This window comes from Caloenas nicobarica, chromosome 4, assembly GCF_036013445.1.
Source record: "Caloenas nicobarica isolate bCalNic1 chromosome 4, bCalNic1.hap1, whole genome shotgun sequence".
In the NCBI taxonomy this organism is placed as follows: domain Eukaryota; kingdom Metazoa; phylum Chordata; class Aves; order Columbiformes; family Columbidae; genus Caloenas; species Caloenas nicobarica.
This window is the reverse complement of record NC_088248.1, coordinates 33,908,908-33,934,747: the sequence shown is the minus strand read 5'-3', so window position 1 is coordinate 33,934,747 and position 25,840 is coordinate 33,908,908. Positions and strand designations below refer to the sequence as shown.

At 37.5% G+C, this 25,840-nt stretch overlaps 1 protein-coding gene across 1 annotated transcript; it reads right to left on the bottom strand.

Moving 5' to 3' along the window:
* Nucleotides 1–7,510: 7,510 nt before the first annotated feature.
* RBM46 (RNA binding motif protein 46) lies at nucleotides 7,511–24,176 on the bottom strand. The gene is made up of 6 exons (XM_065634294.1): nucleotides 24,131–24,176; nucleotides 21,248–21,409; nucleotides 15,963–16,430; nucleotides 13,796–14,578; nucleotides 9,049–9,108; nucleotides 7,511–7,536 (listed from the first exon to the last, which is right to left on the bottom strand). The coding sequence occupies exons 2-6, from the start codon at nucleotides 21,396–21,398 to the stop codon at nucleotides 7,511–7,513; spliced, it is 1,488 nt and encodes a 495-aa protein (XP_065490366.1). The 5' UTR covers nucleotides 21,399–21,409; nucleotides 24,131–24,176.
* Between the last annotated feature and the right edge of the window lie 1,664 nt (nucleotides 24,177–25,840).

The window sequence follows — 25,840 nt, the reverse complement described above, 5'->3', positions numbered from 1 at the left end:
TTCTACGTTAGGACGAAAATATTTCATATCGTTAGATTTTTAAATGCGCGTATTTGTCCAGATGATCCGTGAAAGACTGATGGACAGATAGATAAACCATCCTTCTGTGAACGCTTGCATCCACGTTTGCCCCCAAACTCCCCAGTGAGAGCGCCTTGCTCCAGCTCCTCTTAGAAACTCAAGACCTCTGCTTCACCAGCAGCTTGGGTCCAGGGCCCCTGTGAATTGCGGGCTGTTGTCCCTCCTCCAGGTCAGATAAACCAAAACCAGGGGAATGAGCTCTGGTAATGCACAGCTCTCACCAGTTTGGCTGTGGAACAGGACTAGCCCGTGAGCCCTGTTGTGCAGGTTCGCCAGGGCTAAATATGGTTGATCTCCACATGCTTCACAGCTTGCTGGAGCCCAGCTATAGTGTTATTCACACAGCTATTCAGTAGTTACTGAAATATTAGACGAATTTCACGTGAGATTGTGAAAGAGAAGCAGGAAACTACAGCTGACAGCTATTAATAGCGACAAGCTGTTACCAGTGTGTAGAGCTGGTAGGTAGCTTTGAAAATTTCCTGAGCTCAAAGCAAAAGGAGATATCAAGAGTTTAGGAAATAGCCTCTGTATGTGGATAGGAGAAATCAAGTATTTTTGCAATAAAGTACTGCATCTGTTCAAAGTTAAGAAACCGTGATCCAATTAATGTTGCAAGAGTTGGCACCTTGTGGACTTTGATGCCTTTCTGGAAGATGTGCTTTCATCAGCTGTTCTTGGGCTTGCTCCAGGAGCATGTAACGAAATTCAGTGATGTTTGGACTGCTGGACAAACTGGGTGATACGACTGTTACTCAATCTACCACTTTCATAGCTTAAATCCTTTACTAGGATGAATGGATAAAGTAGTTATGATTTCATGGTAGCTAAAAACCGTATGCCTTTTTTTAGGGAAAAATACATAGTGAAAGTTTCATCAAAATATATGCCCTAAAGAGAGTCCAGATAGCTTTCTTTCATGAACGCTGCTTTAGGTAGTGGAGGTGGATGGTTTTGTTGTCTTGGGGTTTTTTTGCCTTTGTTTACATTTTTCCTAGTTTAGAAAAAAAACCAAACTTTTAATCAGTGTTTCTAAGATCATAGTTTTTACTGTAGGACTTTCACTGTAGGACCTAAGAAACAGGTGTGATAGATGCTCACCATCTCCCCTTAGAAAGCTAGTGCTACAAATGAGTTGTCATCCAGCTTCTGACATACCTCTGTTTTCTTTGTAAAAATAATGTATTAACAACCAAACATCCCCTTGTATTCTTTGAAGAAGTTGAGCTTTAACCTTATTGTCTAAAGCAGGGGTGTCAAACTCATTTTCACTGGGGGCCACATCAGCCCTGCGGTCGCCTTCAAAGGGCCAAATGTAATTTTAGGACTGTATAAATGTAGCTACTCCTACGTTTATAGAGTCCTAAAATTACGTTCGGCCCTTTGAAGGTGACTGTGAGGCTGATGTGGCCCCCAGTGAAAATGAGTTTGACACTGAAACTGGGCACTCAGATCTTGTTGTGTGGTCCTCAGTATCTGTATCATCCTGCAGGCACCTTGAGTTGATTTTTCTGCACGCACCCAAGCCCTCCTTTGCTATTTCAGTTTCTGGGGAACCTGAACTTCCTCCTCAACTAGAACCTCTTAATTCCTGAAAGATCATGACAGCTTCTTGCTCTGGGCCCAGTTAGACTTTGGGCAGAATAACATCTGTTGGGAATCTTCCTGAGACTGTTTTACCTATGTCAAAGGTGCATATGTTAAAGTTTGTACTTAAAAATAATACAATGATCACTGTCACTTTTTTCTTAAAAAAAAAAGGGGGGAGGGGATGTCAAAGGCCTCTTACCACACCAGTCTGAATCCAACCTACTACTACTCGGTCACCTCTAGGAGTGTGTTGCAAAGTTCTGCCTGTGAAAAGGTACTGGGAAATCAGAAGAATTGTTCTTCCCCTCCCTTGCTGTTGAATCTGTAGAGCAGAGTGAGGAGATATCAGGATTTGGGACAGAAGGACCTTTTTGCTGCACGGACCAGCTGAGCACTCCACACAGCTAGGGAAGGTCACACACTTGCTGCTTCAGGAACGTTTGCCTATCTCAGGACAGCTCAGGATCCAGGAGTCACATCCTCTTCTCAAACACAAGGGGCAGAGATCAGTTTTGGAATGAAGAAATACAGAGCTGAGATGGAAGCACACACCCAGGGATAAATAGGAAAATCCAAGGCCATTCTTTCTAAAACAGTCTTTTTTTTTTTTTTTTCCTCTTCATTAGAGTAACAACATCAGTATTGAGGCCCAGAGGTAATCTCCTAAATCATAAAGGGGTAAGATTTAAGATGCCTTTTTTGTATTTCCCATTGATTTGATAGGCTTTCTTTGCTCAGAGAGCAATTTTGTCGCTTGAAATACTTTGACTTCTCTTTAAAAACTGAGTAACTCAGTGAATGCCATTCTTGACACTCTTAGACTTTTGCTTTGCTTGCATACAGAGGCATTTCCAGCTTTGACAATTTCACTCGGTATTTGTTTTTCATACACTAGCGAATACTTCCCTCTGCAGGAAATTGTAAGTGAATTGCAGCGATAGCCTGTGGCAGGGTAGGAAAAAGGCTTAAGGCCTGAAGTGGTAACTCACATAGTTAATTTTACTGAAATAGGTACTCGTTTCTTGGCAAACTGCCACAGTGGTATGGTCATGTTTTACATTAAGTTTTCCATCCAGCTACATCCATTCCACATAGATATTTTTTTTTTCCCCCCAGTGGATTTTGACAGCAAATAAATAATCTGCCACTATCCACCTGTAATTTTCTAACACAGGTGCTTACAAACATTTCTGTTCTTTCACGTCACTCATACTGACAGGGCTTTCTAAAGGAACTTCCTACCTAAACTGAACTGTACCAAACAGACCAGCCTCCCTGAGCTACAATTGACCTTCGTAGATGCTTCTGGTTCCCGAGCTGCTTGATTTCAATTTCTGATTGGGTCAATTATTTTGTGACAGTCAAACTCCTGTACCTCACTGCTTTCCCCTCCCCTTCTAAAAATGGCAACATTCTGCCTTCTTTCTGAAGCACCACAGGTTTTAAAATGCAGAGTACAATCACTACTCTTTGATCTACAAGCTAGTACTGTGCTCAATGGTTATTACCCTGGATTATTCACCTCTTTCAACTCTAAAGCATTATCTGGCACCTTAGTTAAAAGCAAGCATCGCTGCATTCTCAAAATGTAAGACTGGAACAATCCTGGTTTTGAAGGCTTCTCTTTGAAGTGGCCTTGTACTTCTAGAAATTTCACCTATCTTCAAGCATTATGCAATATTTTCTTTCAATTCCCACGAGCAGGTATTCGCATTCTAGAGTTCTAAAAATTCCACCTGGTTCAAAAATGGCTGTGTTGTTCAATTGTTCTATGGCTGTTGACATTTTTTTGAGATAGAAAAGCTTCTTTTGAAGAAAAGGACTAGCCTTACAAAAATTAAGCCCATCTGCAGTTAAGGCCAAAGCTACATCAGTTGGATGGAAGACCATTTAAGCAAAAATTAAGCTATTGTTGAAGTATACTTAGATAATTCTTGTCAACTAATGCTTCTGCATGGTAGTTTTGCAGTGTGTGTACGTTTGGAGAAGACTTGTCCTCATCCTGGTCCCATATGCCTGGTGCCATTCGGGTGGCTTGAGCCACCAAGGCTTGTTGCCTCTCGGGCTCTGCCCCCTGAGGAGGTGAAGGGTGTTTGTTATTTCATTAGTAATGAGGACGGCAAGCGCTTTTACTCTGACTCTTAAGCTGAATTGTTCAGCCACACATAATTGGAATGATTACAAGTTGTGGTGGCTCATAACAGTTTTCTTAGCATGGTGAAAAACTATGAGGGATGGAGCTTGAAGTGACTGCTCTAAACCTCCCCTTTTCTTGGCCATTTTGGGGTCTATTAGGGCTCTCTCTAACTGCAGGGAAGTTATATTTAAGACTGCTGGATCATTACCTGTTTACCTTCCTCTGCCTGTCCATTAAGTTGAACACTAAATAGCATGAAGAGATGATGAACTGGTCATTCTTTGTTATGCATAGCAACTCTCCTAAGAAATTCACTGAAAGAGAAGACTTGTAACAACTCATTTCTTGGGGGTTGCTTTTACCTCATGCATGTTACCCTACTAACACCCAGCAGACTTGCTCTTTAATACTGTTTCCTATTTAAAAGAAATTCCCATTAATTTAATAGCTCTTGTTCATATTATTATATAGGATGCTAGCTCTTGGTGACAAACAGCCTTAGATCCTCCCACCCCATCTACTGTTTTTTTCCCCAGGAAAAACAAACAAACAAACAAACAAACAAAAACCCCAGACCTGGAAGATAGAGGCCACTGTCCATAACACGCTTGCTCCATAAGATTGGGTTTATCGTCTGTCACCAACCACAAGGTAGTAATAACAATGTTTAAAAAGAAAAAAATAAAAGGGGGAGAGGGGGTAGGGGTGAAAAAAGGAAGCCAATAGTTTTTAATGCAGTGGGTTTAGCGCAAAGGAACGAAACTTTGTTTCACTAAAGTCAGTAACCTCTACTTTCAGAGGGACTTCTAGTTTCTACCCCAATTATAGAAAAGGATCATATACAGATTCACTTTTATGTTATACAACAGTACTGTAAAAAATATGCAACAACATGTTCTCCCTTTGTCGCATTTTTAACAATTTTTAGAAGAAATACATGGTGGTTTGTTTGGTCTTTTTTCAAAGGTTAATAAGCTCCAGTGAGACTCTTATAAATATGAAAAATATGCTTGCGATTTTGCACACTGATTAGAGATTTCTTAATGATGTGTTCCAAATAAACTTCAAAAAACCTGAACTACAGGTACTGAGTGCTACTGCTGCTTCAGCTGCTTATTCCTCACACCTTTGTTCTTATCTGCAAAACAAAGACCAAATTTTGAGAGTTGTATTTGGCTTACATCCACCCAGTACTCATTACACTCAAACGTTTGATCATGGTTTTGTAGAGTCACACTTGTTGGGAATACTGAAAATAATTGCCAAGGTACATGCTCTTGTTAATAATGATGGGAGTTACTAGTTTGTAACAAAACTGCTTTTTGCACAAGACTGCTTTAAGATGGGAGCAGGGTTAGAAATCTGACCAGGAGAGATGTTAGACAGCTGACAAATCCAATCCCACAGCTTTCTACAGTACTGGTCAGTACCTCCTTTTGTTCACTGGGTAAGTCACCTCTCTTACAGGTATTCATTTTAATGCTATGCAATCTTTGTGCAGCTCATCACGCAGTTCCCTCCAGTAGCTAACAATGCCAATTATACCTAGGTTTGGTTGGCTCAGGTTTCCACTAAAGTATTACAGAATATTGTTTTACTAAATCTTTCTTGCACATGCAAAAAGCCTACCGTGTTTTCGAGGTGTCACTAAAGATGTCTATATAAAAAACTTGCAATAAAAAAGTGAGTCTTAAGCAAGACACCTGAAAAATAAAAATCAAGATCATTTCAGTAGTCTGTAGATCAGAATTCTCAGGCTGCCAGGCACAAATACTTTCAAATTTGTTCTTTCATATCTTATCAGCATTATACTGTATCATTCTAGCTCAAACCCAGGTTATTGTCTTGGCCTCAGGAACCGCTTAATTTAAACATGAAGTAAGGCAACCCCCTGTGCTTTCCTCCAAACAGTTTCTAGGGAAATCGTAACAGTTTAGCAACTGTCAAATGTGACAGACACTACTAAACAAACTCGCTTTTTAAAAATTACTCTTCTTTTTTCAAGGTTTAATTAAGCCACCTAATTACCCCTTCTGCTTGCTCAGCAAAGCACCTGCACTGTAGCCTCTCGCCGTATCTTGCTAGTAGAGAAAGCAAAGTAAATCCTGTAAAGTAAGTTCACGAAGGTGCCATGTTTAAAATAAATATTTTCCTTTTACACACACCAAATACTAACAGCATAAATTTAATATAAATGTTAATTCAAGTACAGAAGTCAAACACATGATTTCAACATTAAAAATTACAACACTTAAAACAACGGCTATGTAGCTAATATCAAATGCAAATAAAATTAAACTGTTATAACTGCACCGAAATTAACATCAAAAAAGACAATTTAATATGCTGATGAAATAGGTTGAACTAAAATATGTAATGGACCACAATAGTTGACTGCTTTTAAGAAAACAATATTCAACTTTATATCTTTCCATTGCATTGTTTTCTGTCTACATAATATTCCGTTTTGACAAACACTTTTCAGACACGACAGCTTACAACCAATACTTGCATAGGTCAGGCTCTTAGACTCTTTACTTATGCTACTTAGCCCATTCCTTGACCAGGAACTGAAACTATACACCAAATTCAAAAAGAAGGATGATGTACTGTATTAGTTTCAGATTTTTAAAAAAGAAAAAAAAAAAAGGCCTTTATTTTTTATCATTCAATAAATAAGGCACTTTCCTGAGAAATGCTAAATAGTCACAATAAAAATAAAGATGTCTCACTCAAAATTAATTACATATACCCGATTTAAAAACTTGAAAACTATTCTCAGTTTAATGCTAAATGATGTTTTTAAGAAGAACATGGCCTGATTAGAAAGTAAGCAAGCTGCTGTTCAACATGGCAACCACGAGCAAGAGAAGTGCTGGTTATGAGGGATAGCCTGGGTAAGAGTCAGGCCCCTGTGACCATGGATGCACACGTGTCCCAGCAGAAAGGTGCTAACAAAGGGAAATGCAACTTAGTGAACTGTACATGAAAGTACACATAACTTGTACGTGTCAAGATGTTTTTGTTGCCCATTTTTGTCTCAAAGAATTATCTAAGGTATTAAACCTCTATATTATCACTACAGCAATATATGTCATGGAGCCTGATGGTATGTCAACGTAAAGCCCCTCAAAATACCACTCCTCCATTCATGTAATGTTATACCAGAAACAAAGATTTTATTGGACATGTTCTTCCTATAAGATTTTGCATCAAGTTACAGTAACAAATCTGAGGGTGGTATTTAAGTCTCATAGTATGTATATGTATGAAAAGGCAGGGTTGCCAGGGCAGTGAGTCTTCAGTGTTGCTTTTTTTTAAATGTTTGCTTAAGATGCATTAGTTACAACAGAAGCTGTAAAAATTCTGCGTGAAGCTCAAAATACAAGAGTAGGAATTGTAGCAAATTATTTAAACACTAAAAATAAGATACTGTTGTACAAACTATTACAGGTAATAAAAATCTTTTAAACAAATTATCTTTTCAAAACAAATTTAATCAAGCTAACCAAAACAATTTAACATTCAATGTCACTAATCTTTAAAGTTAAATGTTTAATACACACGTGTGCTTTGAAGACTTATTCATCAATAAAACATGTCATGTAAATTTCCAGTAATTATGTATCAGTGTGGTGTTCTTTTTTCTTTCATGGCAAGATCCAAAGCAACAAATTCCAAGCTTTTCTTCTTCAGGGCAATTCAAGCCAAATAGGGTGTGCAGTTGGCTGCAGAAAAAGAGAGGAAAAGAGGGAAGAAAGAGTTTTGATTTCAACAAGCATACTGCATTATCTATTCCAAGATGCACCTAACTATTAAGGAACGTAAGATAATGATGTAATGAAAGGATTTACAGTCTTATGCCAACACCGTATTCTTCCCTTTCCTTTGCACCCCTAATACTTACTCAAATAATTACAAAATTATGGTGAACTTACACATCTCAGAGCTTTTTTTTTCCTAAAAGCCTTATACTTCTAAAGAAACTCACATTCTTCAGTAATGAATGTATTTTATCAGTATATATATATTTTTTTAACCAAACTTTACAATAATGACCCTTTGTTTCACTTCCACTGAACACAAAATAGTCAGGAAGACAACTTCAATGCACATAATAGATTCTGAGCTGTATTAATCTTTTACTTGTACATATATACATGTGTACATATATGTATACACATATATATATATAGCAGCATTCATAATGCATCTTTAACACTTTACATTGGGGTGTACTATTAACCAAGTAACAAATTCTGCCAGACACACACTGCATAAACATGACCCAGCCTCACGATGGTCATCAATGGACTAGAAAAGGGCACTAAATCCAGTCCTGTTTTGAAGCGAATGACTCCACCAAAATCAGTCAATTATTTCGTGGATGAACATAGCCCAACATTGTTGTATTTTTCTTACTGATTTTTTCTCCAAGTTCTACACAGGCCCAGATTTACAAATTTATGTTCCCTGCCCATAAGTGGGAGCAGCAGAAGAATAACTGCATCTTCAGGACTAATCCTGGGTGACTCAGATTAGAAGCTTCCAGCAGTAAAGTTAACACCGAGCATGGATTTAATGTTATTTTCAAACTGCCTTATAAGCTTTTAAAAGCCAGTCTCACAACACTCAGAGAAGACGGTAATCCCCATTTTAAAAAATGAAGAGGTCTCAGAAGTGACAAGCATCCACACTTAAATTCATCCATTATAGCATATTTGAAAAAAAGAGCACATTTATCCTTGTAGCATAAACTGCAGAAAGTTAAAAATAATATTTTTTGCAAATCAAAGGAGACATTAGTCTCTCTCTTCTACATTAAACTGCCTACCCAAAGAAATAGTTCAAGTCACCAGTGTAGTTAACAACTCCACTTCTGAACATTAATTTAAACCCAAGATGGAAGCGCAAATAATCCAGAAATTACTGAAAAATGACTTGGAGTCATTTTAGCAGTAAAAACCATAACATTCCTTTGTGCTGCATAATCCATGTAAGCATCAGACTAGGTGACCCATCAGCAGGTCTACAGCAGTAGAGCTATGGTCTCCTTTGAAAAAAACAAACAAACAAACAAACTGGACAGAGTATTTCTACAATGCTCCTCAGAGGTGCATATGTGAGGAAATTATGTTGAGACCAACTTCTCTAACAAACAGCCCAAACAGTGCAGCTAAGACAATGTCTTTGAGGGGGCAAAAACCTGCACCAAACACAATTATGGGAGGTTCACTCACCTCTACTATCCCACAATGTTGCATTCAGGGACAGCAAAGTTCTATATGCTTGCTCAGGGGCTGTGATAAAAATGATTATGTGTAAGTCATTTGATAAATATTTAAGACTTCTAATTTCATACTGTTAAGGAACATCTTATACTACATTCTGAGCCTTTCTAAAAATCACTAAACCATCCTAACCCCCCCCCCACAATCAGCACTTATCATCTGTATTTGCTAAACAAAGCCAGCAATTTCTGTATTTTTTAAAACATCTTACATTTTGTACCTTGCTGTTGCTTGTTCCAACAGCAATATAGTTAATTTTGATAAAGCAAACCAAGGCAGTGTTGAAGAAAACCCCTACAACAAAACAGTAAAATACAAACATTTCACCTTAACTGTGACACCCTTTCGTTTAACATCCAAAATTTAGGACAGCAGTTACTGATATGTTTGTTCCAAGACCAAGATGCTGAGTAGAGGCTCTTGAACTAGTTTATACAAGTTTTATCCTTGATTTGTAAATTGCTACGGCATGCAGTACTTAAACTTAAACAAGTGAATTCATAGTAGTAAGATACAATGCTTGCTTCACCTGTTTCAGTACAGTTTACTATATACATTCTATGTGATTTACATGCTAAGTTAATTACTAAAATGCATTTCATTGATCCAGAGATTTATCAGTATATTTTTATTTTAAATACTTTCTCTTAAATATTTTAAAATACCCTCTTCTACCCAAACATTAATTTCTTAAGTTGTGTCTCAGGGAGACATCACATAGAGTAGCACGCGCGAGTGAACAAAAGAATACCCTGTTGTGGAACACATGTCTAAGACCTGGCAGATCCCTGAAACTGAGGAAACTTTACCAAAACTTTTTCCCTTCTTCCCTACCACCCTTAAGTCAGACTCAGTAGGGAGAGAACTCCTCAGACTCAGCCTTTGCTACACAGAGTGTTATCTTAAGGACTATAGAGATGTTCTGACATCTTCTGGTATTTCCTTAAACCAGTGGAATTCCACCAGCAGTAAGAGAAAACAAACAAACAAACCCCACATTCTCAGAAGAATGTTCTGCTTTTTCAAGGTTAATATGTTTACTCTTACTAAAGGAAGGGAGGTGGAAGTTCTCCTACAATTCAGAGCACATCTATGCAACTTCAAGTTCTCTTCTTGTCTATACTTCGAAGTCATCTGGATGACCCAGCTTGATTCCATAAGCTACAAAACTACATTACTGATGTAAAGCACCTGAATGATAAAGAAGACCTCCTATTTTGGGATTGAGTCTGCACCAACACTGCCTCTGGACCAGAGGTGGAATACAGAGCATGTGTTAATTAGCACAATGATTCAGTCTCCCAATTGGAGCTGCCTCACATCTAGTTAGCCTCCAAGATAGGCAAGAGAAGGAAGACTTACATGTTTTTCTAACTGGGTACCACATGTAACAGCCAAGCACCATTTTGCAAACAACACTAAGGTATTTTGCAATGTCTAAAGACACAGACTTATTTGTGTTGGAATGAGATTCAAATGAATGGAAAAGGTACTAATTTCCCCTACAGGCAATTCAGGTTTATCCCTATTCTGTTCTCCCCGCCTCCCTATTCACCTTCTGGAACTTCAACATATAGCTCTGCTCCCCTTCTCACAAATGGACATCCAGACACGTAATTTCCATACATTTAAACAAGTCTGAGTTTTTTCACTGGCTTGATCTGTTTATGATTTATCTATTAACATTAAAATATAGTTTATTCATCTTCCAGTGAAATCATAGCTCTCTGTATTTTCTCCAAGCATCATTTTCAAAATATTCAGGTGACACCAAGTGGTTAATTTTTGTACTGCTGTCTGTTCAGGACTACTGTATTCAGTAACAACCAAGTATTCATTATGTGAAAGTAAATACAGAAATACATATGACCAAAAAAAAGCCAGAGTGCTTTGAGATTATTAATCATAATAGTCCAATTTTAAGATTATATTAAAGCAGCCTTTTCTGATTCACTTACCTTAGTCTGCTTATATGCTTAAAAAAGAAAAAAAAACCACCAACACAACCCAGACACATCATCAAAAATTAAGTGGGCAAAAAAATCAAGTTCCTGTAAGAGAAGTTACTTACCAGAAAGAATTATTCCCTGCATCATCTTTGTACACGTGTGCTTACAGTAAGTTGTTTCCCAGAAGAAAAACACTTGGACTTTTCTCAAAATCACTGCTACTTATAAAAACAAAACAAACCCACTCACAACACATGCATCCATGCAGCACCATTCAATATGCGAAGCCATACAACAGATACTTCAGTGAGAAGGGATCCTCTGTCACATCTAGCAACTCTTCTTTAGCTTCAGATGTTTCTTTCAGCACAGCGTATACATTAAGTTGGAACAAAACCAAGTCAAGCCTGAAATAAATCTGCTATGAACTGCATACAGAAGGAAAAAAGTCTCACCACAGCCAAAGTACCAAGAGACTCCCAGAACAAGTGCTAAGTAGCAGTATTAGGAAGAGAAGGAGGGAAGTACTATTTTTACAGTTTGCTATCAGCAATAACATTTCCAATCCACCAAAACCAGAAAAGGTGAGGAAAAAAAAAATAGGTAAGAGAGGGGACCAGAAAAGTATTTCTTAAAGCATTTCTCAGGAACAGAAGCAGTCATCACTAACACAGGACTCCACTTAGCGTTTCAGTTACTATTTCTGGTTACATTTCCCTGAAAATTTAGTTTCACTGGGCCAAACTTAAGTAATATCATTTTAATAACCACTTCTTTATCTGTCCTCATTTCTCCTCCTTCCATTCCTAAAGCAAAATCAAGCTTTAAATCTTGCAGGTGCAGTCCTGGGTCTTGTATGCCTGCACAGCTAATCAGAAAAGGATCATTTAGTGTATTGTATGATCTCATTGTTCTTCTCTCTATAACTGCACTATACAGGATAACAAGTCTGATGCCTCAGACACTACCTGGCCCACACACAATAGATACACTCCCCAGAGAATGCCACTCCTTTGAAACCTGGAAGTCCATGGCTTAAGAAAGCAAATATTCTGAACTAGAATGTGTAAAAACACTAAGGTCTGCTAATAAACTGAAATAACAGTTACTGAAGCACAACCTGTTGGAATTCCTAGATACTGTAAGAAACTTGGAAAGAATTTGCCTACCACCACTCCAAAAACCAAAACGCTCCATCCCAAACAACTCTGGCATAGCTCCAGTTCTGAATAAAACCAAACCAAAACACATCCACACACACAAAAACAGGAAACAACACACCTTTCTATACACCATTACACAAGAAACTAGTTTTTATTATCTGAACAAGCCTATTGTCTCCAACGTAATTCTTCACAGAAAGAAAAAAGAAAAAAAGAAAAAAACCACACACACACCTCTGGCTCTAGGATTGATTAGAAACATTTTTTGTAATGACAGAAAAGTATTTATGTTCTACAAAAGACAAGCAAAAATTAATTTTGCGATACAGCATCTACTGATCTAATGCTGAAAGAAACCATGCAATAAATACATAAGAATGTTACTCAGCAGAGCAGAGAAATTAAGTGATAGTTCACAATACTTGCCAAATTATAAAGATCAGCCCTATATCATCTTCAAATACATCAGGATATAAAGGCCAGAAAAAGAGCTAACTAAGAAGAGAAACTGTTCAAAAGAGCAAGTGGAATAAATTACACAAAGCTTTGCCTGGAAGTATGAGGTTTCAAACCACTGTAGTATGACTCTGTAACAACATTCAAATCTGAGTACCAAAGAGTACCAAATCTGAGCCCAAATTCTGATTTCTTTGAGGATGAAGTCTGATGATGACTACAATTACTAATGAAACAATCTGGCACCATAAATCAGTTCTGTGTTCTAACTGCTGTGTGCTGAATGTTCGGAAAAAATGCTGGGCAGGAACTACATGGCAAAAGTGTTACGTTTTGTATTATTTATGTATTTCACTTTATGGAGCAACAGCAATAACATTGTCAAAACTGCAGTGATCTGTCATCTTAGTCATGAAAATAACAGGTTTTACCATCGCTTTTTTATAATATAAAAAAATCCCTTTTCTAGTAGTTGAATTCTAATATTAAGAAATGCAACATAAATAAATCAAGTTGCTAGACTTAGAAACTAATTAAGAATAATTGTATCCCTATTTTCTCCCATTTTCTATCTTACAAAAGAACATTAAATGACAGCACTCTTTACCCAAAGATAATATATGTAAAGCCATGTAATGACACTCTGCTATAGCCTTTAGAATGTCTATAAAGAAGAATCAAAAAAGCTGCCAAAAACTATTTATTCATCTCCCAAAACTATTTATTCACCTGAATATGGATCTACCGCTTCCGTTTTCCCTATTGATAATAAATCGAGAACACAGCCTTTCAAATACATTTTCAGCACCATAATGATCACACAAATGACCTTATACCTAAGTCACTTAACATATCATCTAGTTCTTCCTTATAAATCATTACAGTAGATAAATGAAAGCAAAAATGACCCTAGCATTGCACTGACTACATGTTTACACCATGGTTTTTTTCAGTGCTCTTGCCTGATGGTCCACACTCAGCTGACTATACATGAAACAATTCTTCTGTAGACTAACTCATAGGATATAAAGATACACACAGAAGCTGAGATATATACACAAACAACAATTTTAAAGTAAGTTTTCTAGCTTCGGTTCTTAAGAACTAATTGAAAGCATCTATGCTTACCTAGATGTAGAAGTGTGAACTGTGCTGCCAATTCCTTTGCACCTTCTACTGTTGTACAAAGTTTGTCTGGCATGAAGTAACTCTGCGAACTGTCTGCAATACTGGGAATAAACACCTTGTACACCAGGAGTATTTTCCCATCCTGACTTGTGGTTGAATACAAGTAGTATTCTGGTGGTGCCCAGTTATTTTTATTGCAAAAATAATCCAGATGCATCGCTGCAGAACTGAAGTGACTGGATTTTAAAGAATACACGCTAATTGGAGTAAGCTTTATTCCTGGAAAAAACTGGTATGTACATCTTTCTATTTCAGGAGGGCCTGGACTGTGCTGACCATTAAGACGAACCGAAAGACTTGCTGGTTTCCCTATGGATTTTTGATGACCATCTTCTTTGTTAGGAAACCCTAACAGATTTTCAGAACCCAGACTTATCTGACCGTTGAAGTGTTGCTTCCAAGTACTTTCTTTGTTAACTGGCTTTGCCAGTGTTACTTCAATACTAGCTCCATCAATGCACTTTCCATTCATTACAGACATAGCAGCAACTGCATCTTCTCGGTGGAAAAAATGAACAAAAGCATAGTCTCTCAGCTTCTTTACACGTTCAACTACTCCTGGCTTGAACTTGTTGAATTCAGCTTTAATTGTTTCTTCTGTAGTAGATATCATTAAATTTCTAACATATAATACTTTAACTCTCTGCATTGTTTCTTCATCAACTTCTTTCTCTGGGTCTGCCCAGTCTACTTGAATAGTATGACCCCAGAGTTGGAATGTTCCTACAGCAAAGAAGCATTACATCAATAAGAAATGTGCAGAGGAAAACAAAATAAGTCTTATCAACTACCTCTAGAAAAAGCAAACATGATGCATGCCACATGAAAGGGTCTTTTTTTGTTGCCTGCATCTACTTAAGCAAAATATGTAAAATATTACTACTTGAAATTATTAAGGAAAGTAAGAATCTGCAAAAATTAAAAATGTTTTATCTGTACCCTTTGGGTTCATTAAGCACCATAAGCTGTCAAAACAGAGACTTTGTGATTCTGAAACATGTATATACACACATATATAAAGCAATCATAACCAACATATTATTTTACTAGCTAGTAAACACAGCATCTTTGATAATATCGTCACCTCAAAAAAGTAAGGTCAATACCTGGAAAAAATCATCTAAATGTTTACGCACTAGTACAAGCCTTACACTATGTTGCAGCAGACACCAAAACCATAAATTCAAAAAACAAATCAAAACAACAAACCACCTTGTTATCATTTCAAGCCAACATTTTGAGTATTACACAACTAGTCTATTTTGCATTCAGTGATCTGGCCATGCTACTCCCATTACTTTGCAAGGCCTATGTAAATCTTAGGTAACACTCCTCCTTTACACTCTGTCAGTGATTAACTCAAGATTTGCCTAAATCTTAGCCTTAATGCAGGGAGTTCTATCATTCATTTCGGCAAGGCAAATGCCGTATTATCTGTTTTAATGACTTTGCTTCTCCAACTATATTGTTTCATTTCCTCCCTATTTATATTCTCTTCCAGAATTTACCTTTTTAACTGTACTTTTACCTATTCTCTCCTCTTTCGGTATATTTAATCCCTTCTATTTTCTTTCAAAAGGTATAAAATAAGGTACAAAGAAAAAGTCATCTCCTACTTGTTAAACTCTTAAAACTCTTTTCTAGTAGAAAATTAAAGACCTACTTCCAAATATTTTTAAAATATGAAACATCAATGACAATACTCATGACCCTCAAAGAAAATAAAGGACACATTCCAAGCATTGCATTTTTTAAGCTTAGCTTTTAAGAAAATTCACATGCAAATGAAAACTGAATGTGTGCCCAAAGAAACACATACCTTGGTGTAAATTAGAGAAACTTGTGTTTATAAAACAGATGTCTGCTCTTTCATTCTCAGAAAGGTTTAAATTATTGCTTCTTAAAAAACCAAACCAAACAAAAAAAGCCAAAACAAAACAAAAACAAACAAAACCCACCACACCCACAAAACCCAACCCCAATTCATAAATTCAAGAAAAAAAGAAATTCCTCCCTTAAAAAACCCAGGGATGATCCACCATTCCAACCCCGCAAAAATGGAGACATTCTCCCCCCAAAAATTCCATTTAATTACAAATAGGTTTACCTGGGATAAGCCGCCTTCTAGCCATCGCAGCTGCTCTGTGAGATTCATATTCTACAAATGCAAAGCCACGATTTTTGGTTTTGTCAGTGGCATTTGGATAAACAATGACATCCACCACTCCTTCTGTAACTTTTTTCATTTCATTCAGTATTTCGTCTTTCTTCTTTTCTTTTGGAATTGCTCCAATAAAGAGTCTGCAGTTGTCCAGACTTACGCAGACACCAATAAATTTCCCTGGACGAATTTCATAATTATTCAGAAATTTGATGGCTAGCTGGGCTTCCTCTTTAGTAGTGTACATCACGAAAGCATAGCCTCGATTCTCACCACTGAATTCCATCATCAGTCTGAACTCATAGATCCTCCCAGCTCTCTCGAAAACAGGAACTAATTCATCTTCGTACATATCACGAGGAATCTTACCCACAAAAACTTCACATCCACGAGGTGGTGGAGGACCTTCCCAACCTTAAAATAAAGTGTCCAACAACAATCTTAGTACAAATGCCAGATAGACACACTTCCCCCCACTATAATTTGGAGGAGAGAGATATTTATTTGTTTTTACTCTCAATTTAAAACTCATGCACTATTTAATTCTCATTTTTGATACGTTTAAATTAAAAATGACACAAGCCCACATTTTGTATTTAATTCCATCTTCTGTTTCTTTCTCTAGAATCTGTACGACAACCCACTGAACATTGGTAGGCTTGCTATAAGATGTACATTTCAATCATTTTTTGCCCCTTAAAATTTATGTCAGTTATTAATATGACTGATAGGTGATAACTGAGAAAGAACTTAAGCTGTATTTTCTACTCTAACATTTTAAAATTGCAAATGTTTGTCTATACTTCTTGCCCATATTTTAAGACATTTTGGTCAGGGCTCCCAGTACAGTTTTTACTTTTCCTTGACATAATTTGTTTGTTTGGGGTTTTGTTTTGGTTTGAGTTTTTTGGGGTTTGGGTGGGGTTTTTTTGTGGGGGTAATTTTTGTTTGGTTTTTTGTTTTTTTTTTTCCTTGTGTTGTTTTTTTTTTTAATTATTTTTTTAATTAGACAAGTCACACAGAAGTTTCAAAGGCAGACAGTCAAATCATCACTAACAGCTTTTTCTAAAGCTTTGACAATAAATGTTCTCTGCAAGAGAGAACGCAAGGAGTACAAAACTGGTCAAAAAAAAGAACATAAAATGTGGTAAGCAAGTAGTAATATGAAATGAAAAAGCATAGAGAGGGAAGATGAAAAAAAATTTACTGCTGACAAGTTAAAAGAAGAAGATAATTAATATTTTACTTTGGCTTGAAGTTCAGAATAAATTATATTTAGGTGATTTTGTAATTAACTTAATTTTTTTTTCCTTCATGTAAGTATCAAAGAGCACATAATTTACTCATGATTTTTTTTTTAACAACATTGGGAAATTTTTGCCTTCTCGCAGAATAAATTTTAATCTATGTGCTGTACACTAAGAACCACATGGTACAGAGGAAAGCTACCAAGGCATCAGAATTGACATGCATTTGGAGCCACGCTGCTATGGCTGATCTAGGAAAAAGTATGGGTCTGTTCCACATAGCATTTATTATTTTCAGCTTTATAAACTGAGGTCTGACTGGACATAGCAAGTAAGGCAGTTTCCAAGTTAGTACTGCATCACTCACAACGTGCCAGTCAGTTGCTGACACTAAAAAAGCATAAACAAACAGTACACCATTTAGGAGCTCCAAAGACAAAAGCAACTGCATACCTTAATCAAGAAAAAAGGAGGAGGCTATTCTTGATTGTGTATGGAAGTCATTAAATTAAATAACAATGTTCTCATTTATTAACTAGACAAACTTTTACCATCATCCTCAGACTGATAACTGATTCAACAGTGATTCTCAGCAAGTAAAAGCCATCTACCATTCAAAAAGCCCGCCTTCTAATTTTAAAGCTGCATACTCACTTAGCCTTATAGGACATTACTGCCAATCCAGAGCAAATTATTACTCCTGATTTAGAGAAAACCTGGTCTGTGCCACATCTGCCAATAAGCAGCATGTATTTGACAAAGTAAACACGGAAGTAGTTCACCAAAAGCACCATTCCTCAAGTAGTTACCAACTGACCAGAGAGTTTCCTTGACTAGATACTCGATCAATCGCTGGATGATTATGGGATTCCTTTTTTGCAGCAGTTCGAGTAATCAAACTTCAATCAATGTTATAGTTATAATCCTCTCACTGTTAGTAAGATCCATGCTGTCTTGAATTTTCTTCCATGTAAATCTAATGACTTACATACCTAATGACATCATTATGTCATCAGCAATCTAAACAGATGACCCAAACAAAGCAGTGAAATGTCATTTTCTTTTTTTAAACACTCTACAGATATATTTTCAATGAGTGGCATAACCTGAACAAGAACTGTGCTGCTGCCAATTGAGGTAGAAAAAGAATATCATTTTTAGGGTAATTTTGAGCTAAATCGGCTTCTTGCTCTGGACACCTGCCAGTCAGATAAACAAGATGGTAACAAAAAAACAGAGCTGACAGTGAAACCTTCTCTTCTGGCAGCAACACAAGCTTATAGAAACCACGTCTTGAACAAGCAAAATTCACAATGAAACTCTTCATTTACAAACAGTAATTGTATTTCTTACAAACCATCTCAAATGTTCAAGTCTCAGCTGGCCTAGAAAACCATTTATAGCAACTTACGGTAATTTCCAGCCTAGGTAAGCATAAAAGTACGTAAGATTTAAAGGAGAGATATATAATTAATGTCAATGAACAGATTTATGGAAGATACACCTTGTCAAACACATCTACTTTCAGAAAAGATTAACAATCTTCATTAATAAAAGTAACCTTGCCAAACAAATACACTTAAAACTGCCTAATGTTCTAATTAAAAATCATAATTATAATGTAAAAAAAGTATTAAATAACTTAAGAACAGGCTGAGCCCTCAGAACATAGTCAGCGATGCCCTGCAGTTCTTTGGTCAGTGTGATTTTCAAAATAATTACACAGGGCTCCATTTGCCTGTTTTATATAGGCTAGTAAAAATATGTATGTAATTTTAGACAGGAAAAACTTCCAAAGAGAAATAATTTTGATGCCATCTGTATCTTAAGCTACATATAGCAATGAGCAATACAGTTCATCCTTATGAGCATGACTTATACAGATACGGGATCACAGGCCACAAGTGAGAATGAACTGAAAGAGTAGCACAAAAAAGCTTCCTTCTTTCTGCTTGTGTAAGTGCATAAGCTGACTCAAAAAGAAGAGTTCCTGTACTCCGTGTGATACAACAAGGACTAATAGCAAAATTCTTGAACATTGATGATGTCAGTGATGCCAATGGGAAAACTATTCAAAGTAAAATAAATACTTCATAAAGATTTAAGGCACTTGATTCATTTCCTCAGAATAACAAATGTTAAGATAAAGGTAACTGACACAGCGTTATTACAGAGGGTAACTGGAACTAGTTGTTTTATCAAGAAAACTTTAAAATACTTAGTTCAGACTAAAAATAAAGCCCAAATTCAGCAGGAAAGATGCTAACCATTTTAACAAGCTAAGTCTAGGAGTAGATAATCCCACCTTTTAAAGTTTTCAAAATCAAAACCAGATACTTTTCTGAGAATGTGTCTTAACCAAAGTCTTCAAGCTCAACATAATAAATGAGCTGAACGTAAATGTGTAAGATACACAGAAGTTCAAACTAAATGATCTAGAAGCCACTCATTTTCTTAACATCTTCTTAACATAAGTGTTAACTCTTGAATAAGGGAATAATGACATCAAAATATAATTAGGAAAAAAAACACACCTACAGAACTACTACTTCTCCTGTGTCTTCACCCAAAACAATAACAAATTCAATCATTTGTGTTTTATTGATTTATCTCACAAACTTTCAGCCTTTGCAGCACAAGATAAACCGATTAGTTTCCAGTTTTCATATAAGCATTCGTTAAAGTTGAATGATCTTGCAACACCTTCAAACAAAAATACCCTTTATCAGTAGCACTTAAAACTAAGAGTAATTTCAATCTATTTTGGAAAGCAAATCTAAAGTGGTGAACAAAGGTTTTTCCTTGCAGTACCTGTGTTACTTGTTTTTTATTAACTAAATCTGCAGCACCAGTTTCATCAAAAGTATTTTATCAGGGGATAGGGCTATTTCAAGAGATTTATTAAGTTACTTAATCACAGTATCAGACATGTTTTTGAAATAGTATTTAACACACAAGAAAAAATTAAGTCTTCCAATGCAGTAATATCCTGAAAATCCAGTACCACTGTTTCCAAACTGCAAAGTACACATTCCATATACTGCAGGACTTAATTCTACATTTTTTGTCACTTACTTTAGTGGAAATATAATTTAGCATACAGAAAAACAATTTTTTCCACAGTTTGTTTTCACTGCAGTATTAACTTTCCAGTTCAAGGGTGTAAGTCTCCCTTTTCTACCATGACAATAAATCCCAAACCACTATAAATTAACCACGGAGATGAAAATGTACTTTTTATAGCATCAAGACAATCTCACTTATTCTCTGGGATTTTTATCAACTGTTATTTTTTATTTACACATGGATACATACTCAACAATTTCTGTTTTCTAGTGTATTAAGTGAAAGAACAAGAACACATGAATAATAAACTCCATTTGTACTTCACTGTTAAAAATGCACCCAAAGAATGATAAAAGCTCCAGAAGATCAGCATTTATCAATTTTTCTTCTCAGAATGAAGGTTAGGGTGGGGTTAATCTTAGACATGGAGAACAGATTAGTTAACTCTGAAAATGAGTTAGACTATCTTCACTGATACTATCTCAGAGAACAGAGGTTTGTAAAAAAATTAATGCTTTGGCCAATGCAAGTAGTAAGACAAGAAGTAAAGCATGTTATGCCTGCTATCACCAGCTTGTTTGTCCCTTCTGTGCCACTAAAGATTTTCAAGCGTGTTCTCAGTCATATGGAACATACTCAGTATTTCCAACTCCACATTTGTTTTGCTGTCAACTTTAGCTGTTTCTAAAGCTGTGACTTCAAATCCACCAAGAGCTAACGTTCAACATAGTCTAGCACAAGAACTGTAAAGCATATGAGGATCCTGGTATATGTTTGGTTTCTTACAGTCTTTCCTTAAGTATCTGCTACTGGTCACTCAAGATATGAGACATGAGGCAACACAAATTTTAAGTCTGATTCAGTATAGTTCTACTTACAGAAAATAAACTCCGAATTCATAATCTGAAAAGTGCTTACCTGGTGGAGGACCACCAAATTTTCTTTGCCCATTTTCTTGAACCAAGCTGTATCCGGTCTTCTCCATCAGGGCCAGTAAAGCAGCCTCATTCTGAGTGCCACTTCGGATTTTGCCACATCCATTTGCTGCACCTTTATTTTCCTCATGCATATCTGCAATAGCTTCAACATAACATTGCAAATATTTCAATTCAGATCATTCTAAGTTGTTATAAGTATACAGAAGCTGCCAAAGCACAGAAAGACAACTTATACTATACTTGCCTATTTATCCAACTACTATCATGTATATATTTGCTTTCAAAACATTGTTCTGTAGCTATGATAATATTGAACTTTAACCACTAACTATATATTCTATGAGCAAACTTTCTTAAGTGGTATCATAAGTATGCTGCCCGTCAAATACAATAATGAATTCTTTCACAAATCATGTTGTCACTGTTGCATAGAGACGTATATGCTACTCGAAGTGACAAGTTCCACTTTCTTACTACATTTTATAGAAATGACTTTAAAACTGTATTTTAGTACAAAAATACTTAAAAATAATATATTAAGTCCATGCCTGACTAATATAAATAATTCAAATAATTCAGGAAAAGAAAGTAATTTAATTAAAACCAATATGTAATAAAATTCAGCAGAACCGGCTGGCAAAAGTAAGGATTTGAAATAATCCCACTTCTGGGGTCCTTATTTTCATGCCTTTATCCATTTTCCCAATTTCCAATACCAAAAAAGTTCATCAACACAGTTGTTTCTGCTCTGCCCACTATTCCCCTGGCATGCCAAGATCTTGCACAACAGCTTTAGGTTTCTGTCATCTAGGTGATTGAAAAATCACACCAAGGAACCCGCTTGGTGATTACCAAATTTATTAGTCAGGCTCCTAAAAAAATCAACTTTCAAGCCCCTAAAAAAAATTAACTTCAAGTCAGATTTCTTTTTTCACTGCCTCTTTTCCTTCCTCAACTTATATCTTCTTTGCCCAACGTTTTCTGCCTTCAGATCTGCTAAACTTAGACAAGCAACCTTCTTCAACACTTCAATCCTTTGCCCAAATGCTACATCCAAGTGCTATGCCACTCATTCTCCAAAAGAAACGCTGCTCAAAAAATCACCACCAGTAAAATAAGCTACAACTGCAGTTTGTTCTTTAATGTCCCTTATGTTTTTAGCTTGCTTTGTCCTCAGGATCAGGCTCCGATAAATAATGTCCTGAAATCTCAGCAGTTTATCTTTTCCAAGAAAAACAGTTAAAAACAGCTTCAATTTCACACAAATGTTTCTTGCCAGCTCACTATTATTTGCTGAACAATGAAGCTTCCTAGTTAAGGCCTCAACTAATAAACTATCTGGAAAGCAGAGAAAAAAGGAAACTGAATTAAGAACAGTAAAGAGTGCATAAGCATTCACATGTCTGTCTCTTCATTAGACTTTCATTACTCAAGGTCCCAAGACACCAATTATCTCAAACACTGCAGTAAACTCAAACCTATTGCACTGGACTGAACGCTACTAAAATAGAGGGGAGTTCAAAACCAGTTACAATTGCATCCTTTTTATTCAGTCTGAAGCTACCTTCTCATCTTCAGCTGGTCACTTCTCCTGCTTTTGTACAAACCAAACTATCATTTTTAGCTTGATTATCCAAATGAGCACTGTTACCTACACACATTATTTATTTTACCTGACAGCTGACTATGTAACTCTCTACCACTACCAGAAACAAGAATTAGTAAAAATAAAGCCATACATAGCAGTTAATGTAACAAATGTTATCCCCCATGTCTTTATATATAAAGGCTTTCAAATGATTTCTGGTCACATTACGCAAGCTTTTGCCTCTGTATGCAAAACATTCACCAACCCTATGGCTGCTAGTCCTTTTATTCTTCAATGTTCCACTAAAAATTACTTTTCAAAACCTGAAGTTTCTCTAAAGATTACACACTATATTTATGGAGTGATTAAGCCCCTTCCACTGCCACATTCATACATGTTATGCAATATTAGTGTCCAAAGGTGGACTTCCTCCCCAACAGCTTAGCCATTTCAAATATGGTTTGAATCAAAGTAATAATGAAACTGTTCTTCAGTGCATTTTCACAACAGCCTTCATATGACATTATAATTTACTCTACACATCCCTTAATTAAAATGGTGACAGAACAAACACAACTCCTAGAAAAAGAAGATTTCTGGTGGAGATACATGTATTTTGTCTTTTCTATCAAGATGGTATTCATTTTGTGGCAGGAATCCAAGCAACCACCACTCCAGTGAAGTTAAATTTACATGACACCCATTGTGGGTCACTAAACAAGCCAATCCCTAAACTGCCAGCTTCATCAAAACGAGATTCCAGAAAGGAACCAGGGGAGAGTACAAATAGAGTCCTGACAGACAACAGCAGTAAAAGCATCACTCCTATCTGCTACAAATAGAGTCCTTTCAGAAAGTGAATTACATTTAGTGTTTTTCACAGCCTACAAGTTTCACAGCAATTCTGTAATCAGGGAATCTCTCACAGTTTTGGGCCTAAGAAGGTACAGAGATAGACAACAACAAAGCTGGGGCGAGGGAGACTTATAAATTAGTTTTCCCTTTGTCTCAGTGAGTTCAAACATCCAGCCAAGAAGAATGCTATCTGTAAGAGCTGCAAATGGATACCAGATTAAAATCGTGGGAGTTGATGAGGGGCCCACAGTGCTCCCAGAGAGGCAAAGAGGCACCGAGGAGCTCAGACAAGAAAACAGCAAGAGGAAGCAAGCAGGCCACGGGCAGGCCCAAGGAACAAAAATCGCCACCTGAAGAGGCAACATGGACATCTAGGACAGGGAGAGAAAAAAAAGAGAAAAACAGCAGCATCAGAAATACCCTGCGCTACTCTTGCCAGCTTGCACGTTGACGAGGGTATCCGCACCGGCCCCGTCTCCTCACGCCCTCCTCCTTCACACTGCCTCCGCCTTTCCCCACAGCACAGCAAGGGCCCGAACCCGCCGCTGTCCCCAGGGAGGCGAGGCCGCGGCACGACTTCCAGCCCTCCCGCGGGCGCTCGGCACCACCCCGACAGCACCGAGCGGAGCGGGGGAAACAACCCCTCCCGACCCCTCCGCCAGACACCTCACCCGCCTGGCCCCGCCGCCACGGCTTTCCCTCGCTCTGCCACAGCCCAGCCAATCACCGGGCGGCCAGGGTGGGCGCGGGCATAATTGACAGGCAACACCAACCAATCACAGCAAGGAAAAGGGCCGTGCCCGGCACGCGAGCCCTTTTAAAACAGGCGGCCGTTGGGCAGAGGGCTACTGCTGGGGCGCGTGCGGCGGCTGCGCGGGCTGTGGCGGCGGTTGGAGCCGCGTGACCGCGCTGAGGGCGGGGGCAGCGCTGCCGCCTCAGGCCCCTCCTGAGGGAGGGCTGGTCTGCGGCCCCCCTGCGCGGCCCCTGCCAGCGGGCTCTGTCTCTCCGTCCTTCCGAAAGGAGGGCAAGTTTGAAGCTCGCCGTCAGCTTTTCAGAACCTGGCTGCGATTTTTTTTTTTTCCCCCCTATCTTTCAGCTTACATCTGCTGTTAAAAGCTGTATTTGGGGCTTTAGGGTGTGCTCTGAGGTGCGCTGGTGCTTCAGGGAGCATTTAGGTGCAAGTCCATGTTGACCAGTAATACCTAGATGAAATAGGGCTAGTTTTCATCCCTACTGTGTTAGCTAATATTTCAGTTTATGGGAAATGAACCATGTTTGCTTAACAACAGCCACAGCCAAAATACTTCTAGCAAAGACTTCCTCCCCTCACTTTCCTAATATTTAAATGCTCAACTGTACTTCTTAATAAGGCAGAGAATCCTAGAAATTTTAACTTGGGGACATGCAAATTCATCATTATCATGAATATGTTCCAGAGCTTTTAGCAATCTAGTTTTAAATACGTACTGCCAGAAAATTGTCACACCACCACATTAGACATTTACCTATTCAAGCTTATTTATTTCTGAAAGAGAAAGCTTATTATCCTTTTATTAATAATTACATGATACCCTAATGATGTATGTCACACATTATATGTCTCTATTTAAAAGTTCTGAATGGCCAACAAACCAAAGCTGTTGCCTTCAAGATTAGACATCACCACCTGTTCATTTCAGGTGTCTGTGTGTTTTTTGACCACATCTAAATCAGCCACGAAGCCTCTAATAGGAATGAATTTGGGGTATACTAAGTTAAATAGAGTTTGGGGCATTTTGACTGCAGTTTGCTGTCCTCGTTACCTTGGAGACTGCTCACTCCCTGGCAGAAAACTCTGTGTGTCTCACTTGATGCCGGTGGGAAGTACTGAAAGAATGCAGACAATCTCTTCTAAGCGAAACAACCAACCAGCCACAGCTCCTCAGCATTTTCTTTGCATTTGATGTGACGCCTTACTGGATGGCTCACCATGTACAGCCATTTCTGGAGTACAAATGACTGCTGCTCAGCTGAAAATGTTAACCTGTTCCAGCACTTAACGGTACAAGGTCTCAAGAAAAACACACATATTTTCCATCAAGTTTTCCGCTTCATGACATGACATGAATAAAAGGGAAAATCAAAATAATA

Coding starts and splice junctions, on each gene's coding strand:
- RBM46 (XM_065634294.1), bottom strand. CDS start 21,398: ATGCATGAGGAAAATAAAGGTGCAGCAAATGGATGTGGCAAAATCCGA. Junction 14,579..15,962: donor TAGAAGGCGGCTTATCCCAG/GTAAACCTATTT, acceptor TCTTTGCTGTAG/GAACATTCCAACTCTGGGGT. Junction 9,109..13,795: donor GTTCACACTTCTACATCTAG/GTAAGCATAGAT, acceptor TTTTTATCACAG/CCCCTGAGCAAGCATATAGA.